This window comes from Hippoglossus hippoglossus, chromosome 22, assembly GCF_009819705.1.
Source record: "Hippoglossus hippoglossus isolate fHipHip1 chromosome 22, fHipHip1.pri, whole genome shotgun sequence".
NCBI lineage: Eukaryota > Metazoa > Chordata > Actinopteri > Pleuronectiformes > Pleuronectidae > Hippoglossus > Hippoglossus hippoglossus.
In genome coordinates this window covers 17,812,705-17,834,036 of record NC_047172.1, presented here as the reverse complement: position 1 = coordinate 17,834,036, position 21,332 = coordinate 17,812,705, and the positions used below count along the sequence as shown (strand labels likewise).

General features: G+C 44.1%; 1 protein-coding gene and 1 long non-coding RNA gene across 2 annotated transcripts in view; one reads left to right on the top strand and one right to left on the bottom strand.

The window, feature by feature from the left end:
- LOC117756017 overlaps positions 1 to 5,179 on the bottom strand; it is a 38,115-nt gene extending 32,936 nt beyond the window's left edge. The window contains exon 1 of the long non-coding RNA XR_004612715.1: positions 5,054 to 5,179. This is a non-coding gene — a long non-coding RNA (uncharacterized LOC117756017). The remainder of the gene's footprint in view (positions 1 to 5,053) is intronic.
- Positions 1 to 21,332, top strand: part of LOC117756008 (gastrula zinc finger protein XlCGF57.1-like) — a 145,509-nt gene that overhangs the window by 5,780 nt on the left and 118,397 nt on the right. The window contains exon 3 of the mRNA XM_034576281.1: positions 20,677 to 21,120. Within this exon, the coding sequence (XP_034432172.1) occupies positions 20,677 to 21,120 (444 nt within the window). The remainder of the gene's footprint in view (positions 1 to 20,676; positions 21,121 to 21,332) is intronic.

Here is a 21,332-nt window from a genome sequence, read left to right as displayed (position 1 = left end):
AGCTAATTACAGACCTATATCAAGTCTTCATTTCCAAAATCCTGTAAAAAAAAAAGCTGTTGCTAACCAGATGTGTGATTATCTAAACAGTAATGGTTTGTTGAAGGACCTTTAGTCAGGATTTAGAATCACCACAGCACAGAAATACCACTGTTAAAAGTTACCATTGACCTTTAATGGCATCAGATAATGGACTTGTCTCTATACTCGTCCTGTTGGATGTTACTGCAGCATTTGACATCGTAGATCATACGATTCTGTTACAGAGACTGGAACAACATGTAGGTATTAAAGGAACGACATTAGGCTGGTTTAAATCATATTTATCAGATAGATTTCAAGTTGTTAATGTTAACAATGACCCCTCAATGCACAGACAAGTTAGTCATGGAGGTCCACAAGGTTCTGTCCTTGGACCGATACTCTTCATCTTATATGTGCTCCCTTTAGGCAACATCATCAGAAAGCATCACGTACACTTCCATTGTTATGCAGAAGACACCCAGCTCTACTTATCTCTGAAGCCTGATGAATGTAATCACTTAGTTCAACTTCAGGAATGTCTCAAGAACATCAAGGCCTGGATGACCCAGAACATCTTACTTCCAGATTCAGACTGAGGTCATTGTAATTGGCCCTAAACATCTTGGAGAAACACTGTTGACCAGATAGTCACCTTGGTATTAGTTTGGCCCCTAGTTCCACTGTGAGGAACCTTGAGTTATGTTGGACCAGATGATTTTACCATTAAATAAAACAAATCTCTGGGACAGCTATCTTCCACTTGCACAATATTATGAACATTAGAAACATCCTGAAAGTCACAGCTCACGACACTACCTGACTGCTCAGACTCTACGTTGCATCTGCTTTTTGAGGAAGAATTCAAGGTCTGTTTGCTGATATGCGAACAAGGGAGAAACATGCTGCCTTGATCATATGTGTCACTCTGTGTGCCAGAGGCATCAGCATTCAGATACACAAGTAGCTTGGAAGACATGGGCATTTTGATTTGGCCATCTTTGCAGAAAGGAAACAAACTGCATTTGAGGCAACTATATTGTAAATTGATCATGATCTACACTGATGACTGTACCGTAAGAACCCCTTTATCTCCTTTTTCTTTCTTGCTGTGCAATTGCTTTAGACAATTTCCTACTATTGTGTTTTACCATTTCACACAACTAAGTGAGAGAAAATGTGCTGATTATGGGGAAATCAACCTGAGTGCAAGAGCCTGACGACAGTCAAACAACATTTCTGACATCTCAGAAATTCATCCGACTGTCCGAAGAGTGGTCAGGAGCATCTGACTGCTCCTCAAACCCCGCCCCCTTGTAAACAACAGAACAAAATACGCAAGACGAAGCTGAAAATTGCTCCGATTCTAAAATATGTCACGCGACTCAGAAATCTGGTCAAAATCTGGCTCATATCGCACACAGTGTATGCCCGGCATGAGTCGTAATCAAATCAAGACATGTGGAGTATTCTGACTTAAGTCACACTATGTAGACATGTCGACGTATCAATCGCTACATGGACATATGGCAGTTACCAACTGCTTGGTGGCACATGCCCTGGGTTCAAGTGTAAACACTGAGTAGTACGTCTCACTGATCAGACTATGATCTGTAACATGTAAACAGGAGTATGAATGGAATGTTCTATTCGTAACTCAGGCAAACATCACAACTGGAATGATGTCTTATTCATAATAAGGTTAATAGTCCTGCTATTGCTGTCCATGTAAACATAGTCAATGTTGGGACTATCAAAATACTGTTTGCGTTTTTTGCCAATGCAAATGGGCAGATGAAAAAGCTTAAAACCTGACTTAATACGAGGCCATGTGTGGTTCCAGCTGGTAAAGGAGAGAGTCTGTTGTGTCCAGTTGAAGACAGCAGTGGTGGATGTGAAGTGTACAAAGGTACATCACAAACAGTCTTTGCTCGAGTCCTAGTGATACCAACATCCCTAAAACCAGCACGTCCTGAACTGATTACATTCATGGACAGTTTGTCTTTAAAAAGCCTTGGATCCTATGTAAAAGCTTCAGCTTGCCATGACTGCGAATTTTGCTAAAATGTGGATGTGAGAGAGAATAAGCTGCATCATTTCATACAAAATAAAGATGGTTTCCAACAAAAAGGCACTTAGCACTGATTTTGGCCAGATGTAAAGAGTATTGCAGCAGTAACAACGCAATGATGTAATAATAGAAAACACTTGTACTAAAAGATTCTTCAGGAAGCATTATAAGCATAAATGTAGTTCTCAGCAGTAGAAACAGATTTAGAGATTAAATGGACAGATTAATTGGATAAAAAGGCTGGTTGGTTAACAGATGAAGGTCCCTCTAATGACCCACTGGTGCTTGTGCTTCCACGTCCTTCAAAACAAAAGGCAGCCCAATAACGGAGGAAATGATGATGACAGGAATCATCCAAGAGAGGTGGTCTTCTTAATTTCAGCAACATAATCTAACAAGAAATATATGGTAGGAAAAGGGGTTTAGCTCAATTTTAAATAATAAATCCACAGATTTAAGTCACAATTATAATATGAACTGGTCAGGCAGGGTGTCTACTACCACGTCTCATCCCCACAACAGTCACATAGTTCCCTCCACCAAGGATGTTATGTTTTCACCCCTGTCTGTAAGTTTGTTGGTTATAAACAAGATTACACAAAAACTGCGGGCCGGACTTCCACGAAACTTGGTGAACAGTTGTGGTATGTATCAGGGAAGAACCCATTAAATTTCTATGATAGACATCTGGAGAGCACATCACCCAGACAGGAAACAATTAACTTTTTTCTCATCTCGACACCAAACATACTCTAGGATTGATTATCTTTTGATATCATTAAAGATCACTTATTTGGTGCAGTCGACAGAAATTGTCTATATGTCTATGTCTGACCACCATTTAACTCTTTTGTAACGTAAAGATGAATATGTACTCATTGTAAAAACTGAATATTTAGCCTTTTCTTAAATCACAGTTAACTGCTGTCTGTCACTTATGAAAGGAAGCTGCTTCAAGTGAAAAGAAGTGACCTAGAGGAAGTACAGACACATGATGTGACCTTATCCTTTCAAACCTTAACAATGTCTCACCCTTAAGCTGTTTTCAGACATGACTTCCTAAAAATGTCTGCAGAATTTGGTCCGGACTTTCTCTGAAGGTTGCCTTTCACACAGGAACAACACTGCAGGAGATTCTCGACGCGTTTACAACACAGACATCTCTGGAGTGTTCAGGTGAGGGGTGGTGCAGCAGACAGAGGCAGGACTTAACGTATTATGTCAGTTGGGGAGATCATGTGATTTTGTTTTCAGCACATCAACATCAAAAGCTCTCTTGACATCTTTGCAACTGTCTTCTACGTGAATGGCTCTGCATATTCATCCTGACACGTGTATTCTTTTGGGTGTTTTTCAATTTAGCTTCCGTCATGTGTTAAAAACATCATCAACACGCTCGCTTGCTCGCCGTAAATCCTCAGGAGGATCTCCTGCTGTTCTCCCACATCGGCTCCTCTGGACTATCTGCTCACTTTTTACTGGGGGGTCAGCAGAAGGACATTTGCGTTCACATATACAGCCCCTCTAGAGAATGTCCTGAGGTTCTCCAGAGTTCTGTGCATGTCTGAAAGCAGCTTTAGACTGACACAACTCAACGACACAAACACTGAAACTATAATTTATTGTTTTAATACATCCTCACCTTCCGGAGGCACGACCTTTTCACGGCAGACAACTGTAAAAAGAAAACATTCTTACATCAGAACGTTGGATAAATGGAAATACACATTTTAAATTAAAAGTTTAAATACAAAGGATACAATGGAATCAAACACAGCATCATTAAACTTCATGAATAGGTCTGCCAGGAAATGATACTCACTGGTACAGTTAGATGTGTGCTCTTTCTATGGAGAAGAAACAAAGGGACAATAAAGTGACCAACAGGATTTTTCCGGGCGGAAAATTAGGTGTGTGTGTGTGTAATAATGATATATTATTAAATATTATACCACAAACATGAAAGTACACCCTTTCAAAGAGAATTGAACTTAATTATTAAGAATATTTAGTCTGACATTTGAATTAGAGTGAAAAATATCAAAACATCCTAAAAAACAACGTCAATAACAATAAACCACACACAATCAAAAGAATAAGTACGACTCTCTGGCTCTGTTAACAAAAAATGCTCTTGAAGAAATATTAAACATTTGGAACAGGATATACTGTATGTTACCAGCTCAGTAAACAGGATTGCGATTGTTATGATTTAGATGAGCTTTTGGGTTGGGGCTCTGCTCTCTCAGTGTGGTCGGGGCCTGAGGCCTGTGTGTGTGTGAGTCTTAACTCCAACTTGCTCCCAGACTCAGAGGTGAGAGAGAGACAGACAACTCGCTAAAATGCACATAGACGGACCAGCTTAATGTTCGGCGCAAGGGTGCAACCAAGGACAGGTTTTAGTTGCACTTCACAGATTTTTGGTTGCGTTGTTGCAGGAAAAACTCGTACCAAACTTGGAGGAGGGATGGGGCATGAGAAGAACTCGTTCAATTTTGCAACGGATCAGGACAAAGCAGCGGATCCAGGAATTTTTTCGCCCTCTTACTTTAACATAACAGATTTTAAAAATCTGCAGTCATATTTAGTGAGTTGATATTTATAAATTTGCAATATAGTGCAGCTTCAAATTTTCTAATTTCTTTAAATGATTTGTTCCACAACTGTAGCCTTTCTAAAAACATATTTTGTGTTGCTATATAATACTGTGTTAAGTTTATTAGCAGACACACGTAGTTAGGAGTAAAATATATGTTTCATTGGTTTTCATTTCACTCTGTAATCATTTAGGTGATCAGACCACTCCCTTCTACTATAACAACTAGACAGTCGTGCTGGATTGTTCAGGCTTGGCTGAGGTATACATTCTGTACCTTCTATACATAATTCTTAGAATGAAGTTCGTCACTATATTTCTTTTTACATTTCAAACGTTTTTGCATAAGATTAAAGCTGTGATACCTCTGAAAGACAGTCTCCCCTGTAGATGACCCGTGGGAAGCATTCTGAGGTGATGAAGGTGCTCACGTTCGCAATCCTGACTGGACCATCCTTAGTTAATTCTGCCTGATTCGCGAGCACGGAGTGCTAATGTCAATATACAGAAGGGAAAAACAAAGTCTGTCACACAAACCATATTACAAAAGTGTACAAAACAATGTGAAACTCATCAATTCGATTATGAAGTGCCCTCAGGTCTGAGCTGGGTAGACTGTAACAAATCGATAGACTGTAAAAACAATTGATCAGACAACTGCAGCTCATTGAAAACACAACAGCCTGAGTCTTCACTAGCACCGGGACAGTGGATCATATCAGGCCAGTTCTCAGGTCCTTTCCCTGGCTTCCTGTCCATCAAAGAATTGATTTCAAAATATTGCTGTTGGTTTATAAGCACTGAATGGTTACATTTCTAATCAACTACTATTTCACCATCCAGTCCCCTCGGGTAGTCTGGGACGGGTCTACTTTCTGTCCCCATCAGTCCAAACTAAACATGGAGAAGCAGCACCCAGTTCTAATGCTCCACGCATCTGGATCAATCTCCTAAAAAACCATGTGGCTTCCACCAACACTGTTGGGATATTCCAGAAGCTTCAGCAGAGTCGGTCACATTACTCTGCTGTAAAGCTCCTCCTCCTAAAACACTATCATACTATTTGGGCTCCATTGACGGATTACAATTTATGATCTTCTTAGTATAAAGAAATATAATATATATAAAAGAAATATAATCTAAGTGTGACAAATGTTATGATATATTTTAAAGTTGAGAATCGTAACACTGACTTCATTATGAACTTGTTTTGTATTTCTGACTGACAAGCGAACACGTTTAGGCTCGAAAATAATAATTTAAATTAAACATTACTCACAACCGACAAAGAGCAGAACCACGACGCAAATCCTCCACTCCGCCATTCTCCTCCGGTAATGTCACAAGCTACTTCAAGAGCCGGTGTCTACTGCAACATATCGCACTTCCTGGCCCTAACGCCGGCCCCGGTGCTGCTGCAGCCGCCTCCTTCACCTTCTCCCTCCCCGCGGTCTGGGCAGCGATGGCAATAAAAACTGCCACTGATTTGTAAAGGCATTTGCCAGTTGCCACAGCGGTTTGGGGACAGTTGCCACTGCTGCCACCATGTCTGAGGCCAACTTCCGCTGTTTGTGACTAATTCCCTGAGATTTATACGTAGTTTATGAATGTTTATCAGCGTGTTACTGTTCTGAGCACCACAAATAAGTGATCTGCATTTCTCCACGTATTGTGACTGACATGCTCGTTTATGTGGCTGATTTCTTTGTCTTATTTGTATCGATTCTGCTTAAATGCTGTTGATACTTCGCCTGTGTTTTGTTTCATTGAACTGAAACTTGAAATCACAGTGCTGCCAGGCTGCATTAGGGCACCTGCCGCGGCAGCTCCCACCTTTGTTTGGAGGCAGCTGCCTTTGCTGCCACACTGTCTGAGAGCAACTACCGCTGTTTGTGACTTACTCGGGGAGATTTGGACTAGTTTGTGAACGTTTACGTGCTTGTTATTGTTCCGGGCGTGGATGGTTGAGACGCTGCAGTGTCATCCCTTCACATCGTTTTATTGTTTTTGTACTTTCTGTGCTCATATGTACTGTGTTTTAACACAGCCGAATTCCCAAATATATATTTGCTCTACTAAATATCCAGATATATTGGTTTTCAACTGAATTTTTTTTTTAGAGGTTTAGTTAAACTTTAATAAGATGTATTAAGCATTTTATGGGTCCATGTCATGTTTATCCTTTTATTTTTGTCTACTGATCATTTATAAGATATGCCTATGCATAAAAAAAAATACACTTTTTTTTTCAAAGCCAAAGAAATCCAGTCTGTAGATGAGCGCTTGGGCTACCCACACTAGGTTTTCCTAAAGATCAAGCAGAACAACGTAAAGATTTTTTCTTCAGTATTGTATCCTCATATTGGTTAGTAATTGTGTTTTTTGAACTGCATTTAACCCTTGTGTTGTTCCTGGGTCAAATTGACCCAGAGTGTGTGTGTGTGTGTGTGTGTGTGTGTGCGTGCGTGCGTGCGTGCGTGCGTGCGTGCGTGCGTGCGTGCGTGCGTGCGTGCGTGTGATCATACGCAAGCCCTGGCCGGTCAGGGTTAGGGTTAGGGTGACCCAAGGATTGTCATTATCCAATTCTCCTGGGGTAATTGAGACCAATGGATTGTCATTCTCGATTGTCATGGGAGGGGTCATTTAGACCCCCAGAGAGGGCACTGTGGTGCTCTGTGGGGTCATTTAGACCCACACCTGATTCCAATTGAAATCAAGGGGGGGTACATTAGACCCACATATAAGTCTCAGTGTGCCACTCTCTCACGGACCATGGCACGATGTCGTGTCAGGAGCGTTTCACCAGAGAACAGGTTCTCCAACAGCTATTCTCCCAGCAACCATCCTCTGAACCCGAAGTGGATGCGAAAGAGCCAGACCGAGAAGCGGACGGACAAGGAGATGGAGAAGCAGACCGAGAAGCAGACAGAAAAGCAGACCGAGAAGAAGACAGAGAGGACGGAGACGGAGACGACGGTGATAGCGACGAAGACGACGACGGTGACTACGAAGACGACGGCGGTGACGAAGACTACGACCAAGTGGGTGATGCTTCTGCAGATTCTTCATCCTTGGAAGAAGAAGAAGAAGGAGGACAAGACCACGGCGACACCACCACCACCACCACCACCACCGGACTCGTGGAAAGAGAGACCTTCCCCTCAAGAAACGGGGAAATAACATGGTCCTCGAGGGCGTACGGCCGAGAGGAGGGCCACTGCTCCTCCTCCTCCTCCTCCTCCTCCTCCTCCTCCTCTGCTGCGGCTCAAAGCGGGGGGCCCCACGATCCACGTGACGTCCCGCACCGGTGACCTAGCCTCGACGTTCCACCTGTTCATCACACCGACGGTAGAGAACATCATCCTGGAGATGACGAATCAGGAGGGTCGTCGAAAATACGGTGACGAATGGAAAGGGATGGACGAGACCGACCTGCGCGCCTACGTAGGGCTGCTGATGTTAGCGGGCGTGTACAGGTCCCGGGGCGAGGCCGCCGCCAGCCTGTTGGACGCCGAGAGCGGCCGGGCGATATTTCGTGCCACGATGCCCCTAAAACTCTTCCACACGTACTCCAGACTGCTGCGCTTCGACGGCCGCGAGACGAGACGCACGAGACGAGCCACTGAGGTTCAGAGGTTAGTCTTTTTTTTTTTCATGTTATGTTATGTTATGTTATGTTATGTTATGTTATGTAGATAGTGGCTGCTAGTCCTCGTCCTCATCTCATCTCCTCTCATCTCTTCTCCTCCTGTTTTTCTCCCTAGGCCGGTGTCCATGCCGTCAGTACATGCCCAGCAAGCCGGCGAAATACGGGATCAAGTCGTGGGTGGCCTGCAATGCGAAATCAAGCTACGCTTGGAAGATGCAAGTGTACACCGGAAAGCCGAGCGGCGGACGCCCAGACTGGAACCAGGGGTTGTGGGTAGTGCTCGATGTAACGGAGGGACTGCATGGTCGTAACGTCACGTGCGACAATTACTTCACCTCCTACGAACTCGCGTGGCAGCTCCTGGAGAGGAAGCTCACCGTGGTCGGCACTGTTCGAAAGAACAAGCCCGAGCTCCCGACCGGGCTGCTCGCGGTCAAGGGAAGAGAGGTGTTCTCATCCAAGTTCGCATTCACGCCCACTGCCACTCTTGTGTCCTACCTCCCAAAGAAAAACAGGAATGTGGTGCTCCTGAGCACACGGCACCCTGAGGCCGACATCAGCGACCGCGAGGACAGGAAACCGGTCATCGTCCTGGACTACAACCGCAACAAAGGCGGCGTGGACAACCTAGACAAGGTGATCGGAACGTACAGCTGCAGGAGGATGACCGCGCGCTGGCCCCTGGTCGTCTTTCACAACATTCTTGACGTCTCTTCCTACAACGCCTTCGTGATATGGAGAGAGATCAACCCAGACTGGATGCCGGGCAAGCGGAACAAGCGGAGGGTGTTCCTAGAGCAGCTGGGAAAGGCTCTCGTGACTCTGTTCATCGCACGAAGGGAGCGCATCCCCCGCATGGACGCGTCCGCCGCGGTTGTGACGGCTGTAAAAGCTGCCGCCGCCGCATAGAGAGCTGTTAACTACGACGCTCGACCCGAGTGTCCGGCCTCCTCCATAGCCCTAGCAGCAGCCCCGCTCGGGGCGAGTAAGAGGAAGAGGTGTCAGATATGCCCCAGGAAAAAGGACTGTAAAACTCACACCATGTGCCGCGGGTGTAACAAATACATCTGCAAGGGCTGCTCACTTGTCTATTGCGCTACGTGTGCGTCCTAATATGGGGTGGGCTATGTGAGGGGGCCAACAGCCGGGGGAAGCAGGGACAACACAAGGGTTAAAAAAAAGTGATATTACTGTTGGATACGTGAAGGCTATATTACTTGTTCTGCTGTCAAAACACTTTTCAGGACATCATTATCACTTTGTACTGTAACAATGTGCAACAAGTGACAAGTTGACACTTCACTGCATTACCATTACCATGTAGCCTATTGTGCATATCTTTATCTGATTCGATATCTGGTCTTTTTCTGCAGATACGCAAATCAGATAGAGTTCATCCTGAAAACCCCCAGAAAACAGGGCCAGCGGGTGGGCCGCGAATCCCAGGTGAGAATCACACATCATCAACCGTGTGGAGTTTAACGTCATCTCATCTCCACACTGTGTGATGTCACACAGAGAGGAGGACACGTAACTTTAGTGTCTGAGTCAGTTACCTGTCTGTCTGTCTGTTTACCGTCACACTGTGTGACGTCACACAGAGAGGAGGACACGTAACTTTAGTGTCTGAGTCAGTTACCTGTCTGTCTGTCTGTTTACCGTCACACTGTGTGACGTCACACAGAGAGGAGGACACGTAACTTTAGTGTCTGAGTCAGTTACCTGTCTGTCTGTCTGTTTACCTGTGTTTCTGTCTGTTTACCTGTCTGTCTGTCTGTCTGTCCGTCTGTCTGTCTGTCTGTTTACCTGTCTGTCTGTCTGTCTGTCTGTTTACTTGTGTGTCTGTTTACCTGTGGGTCTGTCTGTTTGTTTACCTGTCTGTCCTCAGTCCACATCAGTCCACATCCACCCAGGTGACCTCAGTTGACATTGAGTCACTTTTGGTTTGCTCTAATTTACTTTCACTGTGAGTAAAGTGGCTCTCAGCAGAAGAGAGGAACGTGTCTACGGCCGTGATGTCACTGAATGATTTAACCATTTGATGTCATGGTTTTGTCCAGGTAATTGAGCACTGCATCAGACAGAACAATGCTGTGGACAACTACCAGAAGTATCTGGAGGAGGAGAAGGAGGTAGAGGGAAGTCAGTGGAGGGAAGTCAGGAGCCACGATCTGCAAAGACCATCAATGTTTTTAGGTGCAACTGTCACCAAATTGATGGACAGATGTTGACCGATCGAACACTGAGTTTGTTTTGTGCATTGCACTCCCTCTCCTTTGTGCCTACAGAGATCCTAATGAGGTTTTGAATTTTGTTTGAATAAGATCATTTCTGTAAATCAAACAAGGAAACGTTTTACGAGAAAAGATTTATAGAAGACAAGAGGGTTAGGGAGATAAAAGAAATAAAACCAACAGTGTTGTGATCTCACACCCTCGGGATTAGAGCGACAGATTGTTTGTTCATGTTGCTTTGGAAACGTCTGATAGCCGACGGGTAGCGTTTACTCTTCACACCTTTGTTTCCATTTTTTACTATTTGTAATCTCAGATTTTAATATTCAGACTTTTTGTATGTTCAGATCTGTGCTGAAACACAAGTTGTCGCCTTCAAAACAGATGATCTGTGACTGTATATATAGATGATCAGTGACTGTGTTTAAAGACCATCAATGACAGTATATAAAGATGATCTGTGACTGTATATATAGACCATCAGTGACTGTAAATAAAGACCATCAGGGACTGTATATAAAGACCATCAGCGACCGTATATAAAGACAGGAATCAGGAATGTAATCAATTGATCAAGGAATTAATATATATATAAAATATCTGTGAAAGTATGGTGAGGATTTTCCATGTTGTCAGGTGTGATTTAACCTATTTCAGTTCAATCAATCAATCAAATAAAAGATGTCTGCGTATAGCCCATATTCCCTAATCACAATTTGTCTCACTGTCTTAACAAGGTGCAACATCTTGTGTTCTTAACCCTCAACAAGAGTAAAATCACAAAAAAATAACTATTAACTGGAGGCAAACAACGTTGAAACCTCAGAGAGTCACATGTCACAATGATTAGAATAAACAGTTTGTAACATAATGGAAAGTAAATGAATTGAGGAGTTATTGTCAATAATGGTATCTGCGTAGACATATTGTATATCAAGCAGTCTTGTTGTAATCATAGTCCATGATCAGCAGCCTCCAGGATCCGATGCCACCATAATCCACAATCCATCGTCAAGATCCACTGGGTCCACGGCTGCCACCTCGATGGTCCACCACCACTATCAACAATCAGATGCCAACACGAGACAAGATTCCACCATTACGATCATGATCTCTTCTTCGCAGATTCATAAACCACAATAAAGCACAGGGACTCTGGTGTAGAAGTCAAGTCAGTAACATGTGTTGATGAGACATTAATGTCTTTAATGTGATAGAGAGGAAAGAGAAACTCCATGTGTCCCCCGACATTCTAGACCTATTGCAGCAGAACTAAGAGCAGGTCCAAGAAAACAGAACGTAACATCAGGTCTTCTTTCTGGTGAGTTCCTGGAGTCTGCTTCATGAATCTGTGTTTATCTGTGGAACTGATGTTTGTTGGTCCCTTGGTTCAATCGTGAACTTTCCTTTCAGGCTGCAGCACTGACGGATGTAAAGCTTTAGTTAATGGTGAATATACAGAGTTTCACTGTTACTGTATTTTCACAATCAATGTGGATGGAAATTAAAGGGTTTTATTTATTTAACCGTTTTAGGTGATGTTAAAGGTTCGACTGATGAACTGATGAATATAACATTCCTCAGAAACAGCGTTTTTTTTACCTGTCATCAGAGTGAAAAACTTTATCATCTGTCATAAGGCGATGACTAAACACTGACACAATAAAAACCAGAGAATGTAAATAAAAATGGACGAAATGACAGCTCCCAAAAGTGAAGCCAAATCATCTTGATCGCCCACTGGTGTCTGGCTGCGGTATAGGCCATAAACACTGTCTCCTCCATGTTAGCAGATGGGACGTGGACCAAACTAAAATATCAAAGTAGATGTTAAATAAATGTTTATCAAAGATGGTTTCTGCCATTTTAGGTGTAGTTCTTATCACACTGATATTTGTTCAAGTGTTTCTGATCGGTTTGTTTTTAATTCGTTATTTGATAATAATAGCTTGAATCTATAAAGCGCCTTTCAAGAGACCCAAGGTCGTTTTACATGTGTCTGTGGGGACTAGAGAGAAAACAAAAGAAAGTAATTTCGAAACAGGATAGAAATAAACATCAGTAAATGCAGAGTGGAGCACTAACTGTTCACTACTAACTGAGGCCAGAGGCTCAGTTAGTAGTGAACAGGTGTTTGAAGAGTTCCTTGAAGCTGTCCAGAGACACAGCGTTGCAGATTTCAGTGGCGATACAGTTCCAGAGGGTGGGATATAAAAACGGGCTGAGACTTCATCAGAATCAGAATCAGAATTCTTTTATTGTCCAAGTATATTTTCACATACAGGAAATTGACTTGGTGTGGTTGGCGCATAGAACATAAAACAACAATATATACAAGTAGACAAAGAACTGAAAATTTGAAAATTGTCAAAAGAGCAAATATTATAAAATGGTAAAAAATCTAAAAATAAAAATAACAGACCAATGTTTTATGAAATAGAAAAATAAGTTATTTCGGCACGTGTGTTACTAAGGTGCAGTGATTGGAATTAGGAAAGTGCCAATAATATATAAATTACACTGTAGTGCATTTGTGTGTGTGCGTGCGTGCGTGCGGGGGGGGGACCAGAGTCAGTGTGATGCCGGGGGTTGTTTGTGAGTCCCACTGACATGGGGAAGAAACTGTTCAGGTGGTGCAAGGTTTTGGTCTTGATAGTCCGGAACCTTTTGCCGGATGGGAGTCTCTGGAATAGGTGGTGACCGGGATGGGAAGGGTCAGCAATGATCTTGCCTGCTCTCTTGCTGGTCCTGGAGTGGAACAGGTCTAGGAGAGCCGGCAGGTCGCAGCCGATGACCTTGTCGGCTGACCGAATGATCCGCTGCAGTCGGCCTTTGTCCTTGGCAGTGGAGGCAGCGAACCAGACGGTGATTGATGCAGTGAGGATGGACTCAATGATGGCTGTGTAGAACTCGACCATCACTTTCTGCGGCATGTTGAATTTCTTCAACTGTCGCAGGAAGAACATCTTCTGCTGGGCCTTCTTGATGGTGGAGGTGATGTTCTCCGCCCACCTCAGGTCCTGTGCAATTATAGTCCCCAGGAATCTGAAAGACTCCACTGTGTTAACTGGGGAGTCGCACATGGTGAGGGGGGCGGTTTGGGCTGGGCTCCTCCTGAAGTCTGCTACCATCTCTACAGTTTTCAAAGCGTTCAGCTCCAGGTAGTTCTGGCTGCACCAGGAAGCCAGACTGTCAACTTCCTCTCTGTAGGCGGCCTCGTCCCCATTGGAGATTAATCCAAAGAGGGTTGTGTCGTCTGCAAATTTCAGGAGTTTGACAGAGGGGTGGTTGGAGGTGCAGTTGTTTGTGTAGAGGGGAGAGCACAGAGCCTTGTGGGGCTCCAGTGCTGATGGTCCGGGGCTCAGAGACAAGTTTGCCCAGCCTCACGCGCTGCTTCCTGTCTGTCAGGAAGTCAGTGATCCACCTGCAGGTGGGCTCAGGCATGCTCAGCTGTGTTAACTTGTCTCGGAGAAGAGCTGGGGCGATAGTGTTGAATGCGTAGCTGAAGTCCACAAACAGGATCCTGGCGTAGGTGCCGGGGGAGTCAAGGTGCTGGAGGATGAAGTGGAGTCCCATGTTGATTGCGTGGTCTACAGACCTGTTGGCTATGTAGGCAAACTGCAGTGGGTCAAGGAGGTGGTTGGTGATGGCCTTGAGGTTGGTCAGCATGAGGCGCTCAAAGGTCTTCATTACTACAGAGGTCAGGGCTTCTGGTCTGTAGTCATTAAGGCCTGTGATCCTCTGCTTTTTGGGAACGGGGATGATGGTGGATGTTTAGAAGCAGATGGGTACTACGCATTCAGCCAGGGAGGTGTTAAAGATGTCCGTGAACACTGGAGACAGCTGGTCTGCACAGTACCTTACTGTGGAGGGGGAGACAGCGTCTGGTCCAGCTGCCTTGCGGGGGTTCAGTCTCTTCAGTAGTTTGTTGACATCTCTCTCCTGAATGGAGAGAGGTGTGATGGGGGCGAGGGGGCAATCTGGGACCATTTTGTGGGGGGGGGGGGGGGGGGGGTAGTGTCTTTGTCCAGGCTGGGAAGAAGAGGTGTGATAACTGTGGAGGGGGGTAGGGAATGTGGGGTAGGGTTAGGACTGGTCCATTGTCTGTCGAATCTGCAGTAGAAGTCATTCAGGTCAGGATTTGGTTTTGCACTGACGAGGAGTCGTTGGCTGCAAATTCTTGTTCCAGCTTCTTCGAGTACTGTCATTTGGCCTTTTTAATCTCCTTGCCAAACGAGTATTTAGCCAGTCTGAACCTATCCTTGTCCCCACTCTTGAAGGCCACCTCCTTCTCCAAACGAAGCTGTTTGAGTTTTGCTGTGAACCAGGGCTTGTCGTTGTTGTAACTCACCCTGGTGCGTGTTGGAATACATCTGTCCTCACAGAAGCGGATGTATGACGTCACAGCCTCTGTATATTTGTCCAGACTGTTGGAAGCAGTTCTAAAAATGTCACAGTCTGTGTTGTCCAGGCAGTCACGCTGCTCCAGTTCTTAGATGTCAGCACAGCAGGTTTAGAAAGTTTAAGTTTCTGTCTGTAAGCTGGGATCAGATGAATAAGAGGATGGTCGGATAGACCAAGAGCAGCGCGGGAAACTTCATGATAAGCCCTGCTGATGCTACTGTAGCAGTGGTCCAAAGTATTCTCCCCCCTGGTCGGGCATTTGACTAACTGTTTGTATTTGGGGAGTTCGTGAGTTAAGTTGCCCTTATTAAAGTCCCCAATGACAATAACAGGGGAATATGTGTTCTCTCTCCTTCTCTCCACTCCTAATATCTGATCAGCGAGTTGACGTTGAGCCTCTCGCACATCAACTCCCGCCAGGATAAAAGAAGTGAATTCACGGGGAGAGTAAAACCGTCTGCAGGTGATGAAAAATGATTCCGGGTCAGGAGAACAGGATGGTAAAATCACGTTCACGTCGCTGCACCAGCAGTGGTTTATATAGAAACAAATCCCTCGCTTTTGCTTTGCGTGAAAGGATCGGATCGCAGTCCGCACGTAACAGCTGAAAGCCGGTCAGTTGTGCGGCAGAGTCCGGTGTAGATTCAGTCAGCCACGATTCCGTAAAACACAAAACAGAAGAAAGGGAAGTCTCTATTTGTCCTGATGAGAAGGCGCAGTTCGTCCATTTTGTTGCACAGTGAGCGGACATTGGAGAGGAGTATACTCGGTAGAGGCGAGCGTAATCCCCTCTCCCTGAAGCGCACAAGGGCCCCAACACGTTTTCCTCTCCGTCTCCGCCTCAGTCTCGCTGCGTGACCGAGGACCATGGCACCTTTGATTAGTAAATCCAATAAATCCACGGAAGAGGCGAGAAAGTTGGGACATAAATCAGATGGTGTTGAGTCCCTGATGTTAAGTAGCTCATCCATCGTGAAAATAATCCAAGTTGAGCCGCAAAGAACTGAATTAAAGACTAAAAACAAACACAGAAGTGCGCACCAACACACCGTGGCGGCTGTTCGAGGCGCCATCCATGATTGCCAGCTGAGACTAACTCAGGATTGGTTGAGTGTGTATGGGTGGGATCCCCAATAACTACTGCACAGAATCTGACTGTAGATGACGTCATCATCACAAGTTGGCAGCGTTTGTATCTGATATATTTTTGCTTCATTTTCGTACAATGGGAGGAAGTGGAGACGTGTCGTCCATCTTTATAAACAGTGATGGAGTATTTCTACTTCACTATCTTATTACTTTTACTTGTAATGGAGAATTTTTTACTTTACTTTCTTGGTACTTTTACTTATGATGTGAATTCTTCTCCCCCCACTAGTTAACTATCCCCACCCCCACTCACTCGATCAGAGAGACACACGCAGTGTGATCAGAGTTCGTTCATGGGAAGCAGCCGGTAAGTGACTTTGTTGAAGAACAGAGGAAAAAGTTAAAACACTTCATGAAAAGAAGAATTTGTGTCAGTTAGTGCCCCTGCAAATTTCGGTGGAATTTCAGGTAAACGACTGTTCACAGGAATCTGCAGGCAGCACAGAAAACTGCCAGGAACTGCCGGGAATTGACGCGGGGTTCCAGTTTAGGAGGGTTTTACAAGCCTGAGAAGCTTGGCAGTTGACCCCCCTGCTCCTAGGTCTATGGGGGGGCTTTCACATGTAAATGACAAAACTGTGATCTTACAAATGCAAATCAGGATAGTTTCACTCAGTGGTGCAGAGATTACACCTTTTTCTAAAAGGTACTAACTCCCTTTTAAGAAAATCTCTCCTATAAATACATCAGGCTTAGTATAATTATAGAATCATAAATTGTAGCTTGAATAGATTTGCCTTATATAAGTTAGTATGCTATAATGAATGTAATCAGTGATACAATTTTCAGGGTACATCTGATGATACATCTAAGAGATGTCTTTCTGCCGACACCAAAACACTGTGCTTCACATAAAACATATCATCTGTGTCATCACGTGACAAAGTCCCAAACATTTGTCCTCCCAAACTACTGGGAAAAACTCAGCACCATATTCACATGTCCATGGCATACTAAGCTGTTGACTCTGCTGAAATTGCCTCATAATTTAGACTTCGATCGCCTTATTGTTGTTATTAAACTTTCTCAGTATTCCATTAAAACACTCAACACTTTTATCAAAAGCGACTTACAATAAGTGCATTCAACTATGAGGGTACAAACACAGAACAGCAAGAATCATGTAAGTACATTAACTTAACACCAGAAAGAATAAACTGGTCCTCAGTCACATACTCATCCCATATAAAAGTACAATTTAAAAACTGTTAAAACCGCTGCTTCAAAAGTTAAAAGGTCATTTGTGAAGTTTTACTCTGAAAACGTCACACTCAGCTCATGAATACGTTCATTCCTGAAGATGCCACGTCAGTCGTTAACGTCAACACGGTAGAGGGCTCGTCCAATCACAGCCTTGTGAATGAAGCATCTGTCTCCCGCAGACAAGAAACTACTGGCTCGTGTTTTGCGTGGTTCGATGAGGGACTCTGTTTTCGGTGTAAAAAACTTGCTGAAGTCGACACGACAGAGAAGCCATTGCTAACTGCTAAGTAACTCTTAGATCTGAATAGCGTGTTCACAACTGTGGGATTAGCGAGAAAGTTGCTAAAAGAAGAAGAGAGCATCGAGTGCTTGAGCAGAACTAGTGCATGTTTAAATAAGTACGAACTTCATAAATTTAAGAGTTTGTTCTCGTTAAGTTTTTTCATAAACTTTTGTCCGGATGTATTTTATAGGAAACTGCCCTCTGAGTGGCCGGCGCCACGAACCGGAGCAAGGGTGCTGTATAAGCAAGGAGCAAGGGTGCTGTATAAAATACATTGTATAAGTCTACTTCATCTGATCTATTTCATCACACACGCACACACACACACACACACACACACACACACACACACACACACACACACACACACACACACACACACACACACACACACACACACACACACACACAACGAGGCAGTCACTGCACATTAGGCCAAGACTCTAGCTGCAAGTCCGGATTTGCAGTGTGGAAAATGACGCCATTGTATGTAAGTAACTGTTTAGGAATTGTGTTTTTTTTACTGTGGATCTTCCAACTGTGATGTAGCGAGGCTATTTCCGTTTATTAATAATATACTCATGTTACTCATGTTGTTTTCCAGCTGCCTGTAAGACGTACTAAGACGTACTATGAGCCAGTATGAAGGGACTTCCGGTACATCCAACCGGACCTTGCAGCTCTTGCAGCAGCATTGAGAAGTTCAGGAGTCGACAGAGAAGAAAGAGGGTAAGATTAGATTCATTCGATCATTTTTTGGTCACATGTATAGGAGTATGTTGTCATTGAACCGTGCTGATTGTACTGATTGTGTTTACAGCTGATTGAAGCGATGACATGGATCCATCCTTCCACAGCCAGAAGCTGCAGTTGGTTTGTACTGAGCTGAAGTTTCTCTTTCCGCCTCCACTCTGACCTGCTCTCACTTAAACTAATAATCACTCATCACTAGTTATCAGGACCTGATCAGTACATGAAGTGACTTAGTGTTTGTTTGATTTGCTCCAGCGTTTATGAGGCTGCATTTAAACATCATGAAAATTGACTCGTCAACATTTTGTGCTCAGTACAACATGAGACGAGACGCTCAGTCTCATTAGCACACGGACACAGAAATACAGAAAAAAATACATGTGGCAATGAATTTCAGACATTTATTTCTGTATTTATTCCTTATTTATTCATGCATTTAAGTATTTATTTATACATTTATTTATTTATATATTTATTTGTCATTAAGTCATGTTTCGTCTTCCATTTTTTCTACTGTGCAGTACTAGGACTTTAGTTTCCTCCTCGTCCTCCAGTCCAGCAGGCGTCACTGTTGGCTCTGAGCTCGGTGTCTCTGTTTACCAGACCCTGGCTCACTTTGTTCGCTCCGAGACTCAAAGTGCGCAAAGAGGAGGAACATGTGCGACGTGCAGCTGCTGCGGGTGTCGGTACATGAGCGGATCAGCGCTGCCGCTGTAGACTTTCTGCTGCAGCTGGAGAAAGGAGGAGAAACGGCTCAAGTCCCGGCGCTGAGAGCGCTGCTCACCGAGCGGCTAACGGCGGCGGCGGAGGAGATCGACGCAGGGATTGAGGAAACCGTGGCGGTGTACGAAGACAGAATGGAGCGGTCAGAGCGGGAGATCTACCGCAAGAGGAGGCTGCTCGATGCCGTGATGAAGCCCGAACTCCGGCTGCACAGAGTTGGTCAGTCCCTCGAGGAGCCGCTCACAGGCTAACGTTAGCTAGCATCAGCTCTGCTAACACGAGTTGATCAAACTAACACTCCTTAAAGGGAAGAATAAGTTTAAAACAATGTCTGGTTGGTTAAGTTGATGAAATGTGTAGATCAAAGGATTAGGAGCTTTGACCCCCAACTGCAGCCAGGGGTCACATGTCCTTGATAATCATCTGCAAGATGCTGTTAGAAAGCTCAGCACACATCTGGGGTGTTCATGCATTTTGGCTCCTTTTGTGTAAAAAGTCCTCCAGACTGCTTCGTCTCATCCTGAAAAACAGACACATATTGTGTGAATATTTATGATACTGCAATATTTTAAAACGAGTATAATTTCTACATCACTGTTGTGTTATATTAATAACAACGTGGATTGATTCAGTCACTGGAGTTGTGCAGTTAAGATGATCCCAGGTATTCCAGTCTATTCCTATTCCATTCCACGCGTTGATGATCGTAATACATTACGCTTGTTTCAGGACAAAAAGTAAAACTTGCGGTTCTGTCTCGCTCCAGCTGCCATCTTGAGAAATCTCCCCTGGCTGCTTCAGCTTCAAGTGCTCGTGCATCACGGTTGTGCTGCTGTGATCATTTTGGATTTGCAGAGTTTACAGACAAACATGTTGTTTGGTCTCTGTCTAAAAAACTCCCACACTTTAGATGATCGTGTGCTATTTGTTTTTTTGCTTCAGTTTGCTCTTTGGGTGAATTCAAGCTTTGACTCGACACAGCCATCTTCCTTCCTCCGTATGACGGCATCCCTAGAAGACCAGACAGAGATGTGAAGAGAGTTTGTGGTGATAAGAGCTGACGACGTTGTCGGGGTGATGTATACATGATCACATGATCTATGCAGCAGAGTTATAACGTCACTTCCTGTCTCTTTCTGCTGCTCCACCTTCACCTGGTGAATAATGAGGAGGATTTGATACTGTTGTGAACGAGTCTGTGCAGAAAACCTGCTGCTGTGTTGTTCATGTGTGAAACAAACTCTGGAGACAATTCTCTGGTTTTTACCCACAGGTCATGTCTGAAAACAGCTTAACCAACTAACTAACTTCCACTCGCTCTGCTCTGCTAGTGTCCTAAGTTGTTTATTTGGCCTCAAAATATAAAACATTTTTACTGGAAACACTTCCAGTGTTTAATGCTGCTAAATTTACGAGCTGCGTCGAGATGTTGAGGTAACTGTGAACTACCTCAACATCTCTGCTTCTTGAGTGTGATCGTTCAAAAATAATAACAGTCGACATTAAACGACACAACACAAGTTTTTTAAAACACTTCAGGAAACTCTGAAATGATAAACGTGTGTATTTGTGTTTCAGTGTGTCCTGCAGACATACAGCAGCTGATGGTGAATAAAGAAGAGGTTCCCCCTGAGCAGCAGCAGTGGAGCCCCATTGTGGACCAGGAAGACCCAGAGTCCCCCCACATTAAAGAGGAACAGGAGGAACCGTGGACCAATCAGGAGGGAGAGCAGCTTCAACAACTTGAGCAGGCTGATATCAAGTTCACATTGACTGCTGTCACTGTGAAGAGTGAAGAAGATGAAGAGAATCCTCAGTTGGCACAGCTTCATCGGAATCAGACGGAGGAGAACAGAGCGGACTGTGGAGAACAAGAACCAGCCAGGAACTCAGGTCCTGATGGACATTTACAACAAGGTACTGAGGACAAGACTGTAGACAGTGAAGATGATTGGATGCAGACCAGGGAACCTCAGTCTGGTTTAAATACAAAAAATAACAAACAGTCTCTAAGTGATATGAAATATAAAACTGGTAAGAAAGCATTTAGTTGCTCTGAGTGTGGTAAAAACATTTAGACAAAAGGGGGATCTAACTATACATATGAGGATTCATACAGGAGAGAAACCATTTAGTTGCTCCGAGTGTGGTAAAAGATTTAGCCAAAAGAGCCATCTAACTATACATATGAGGATTCATACAGGAGAGAAACCATTTAGTTGCTCTGAGTGTGGTAAAAGATTTAG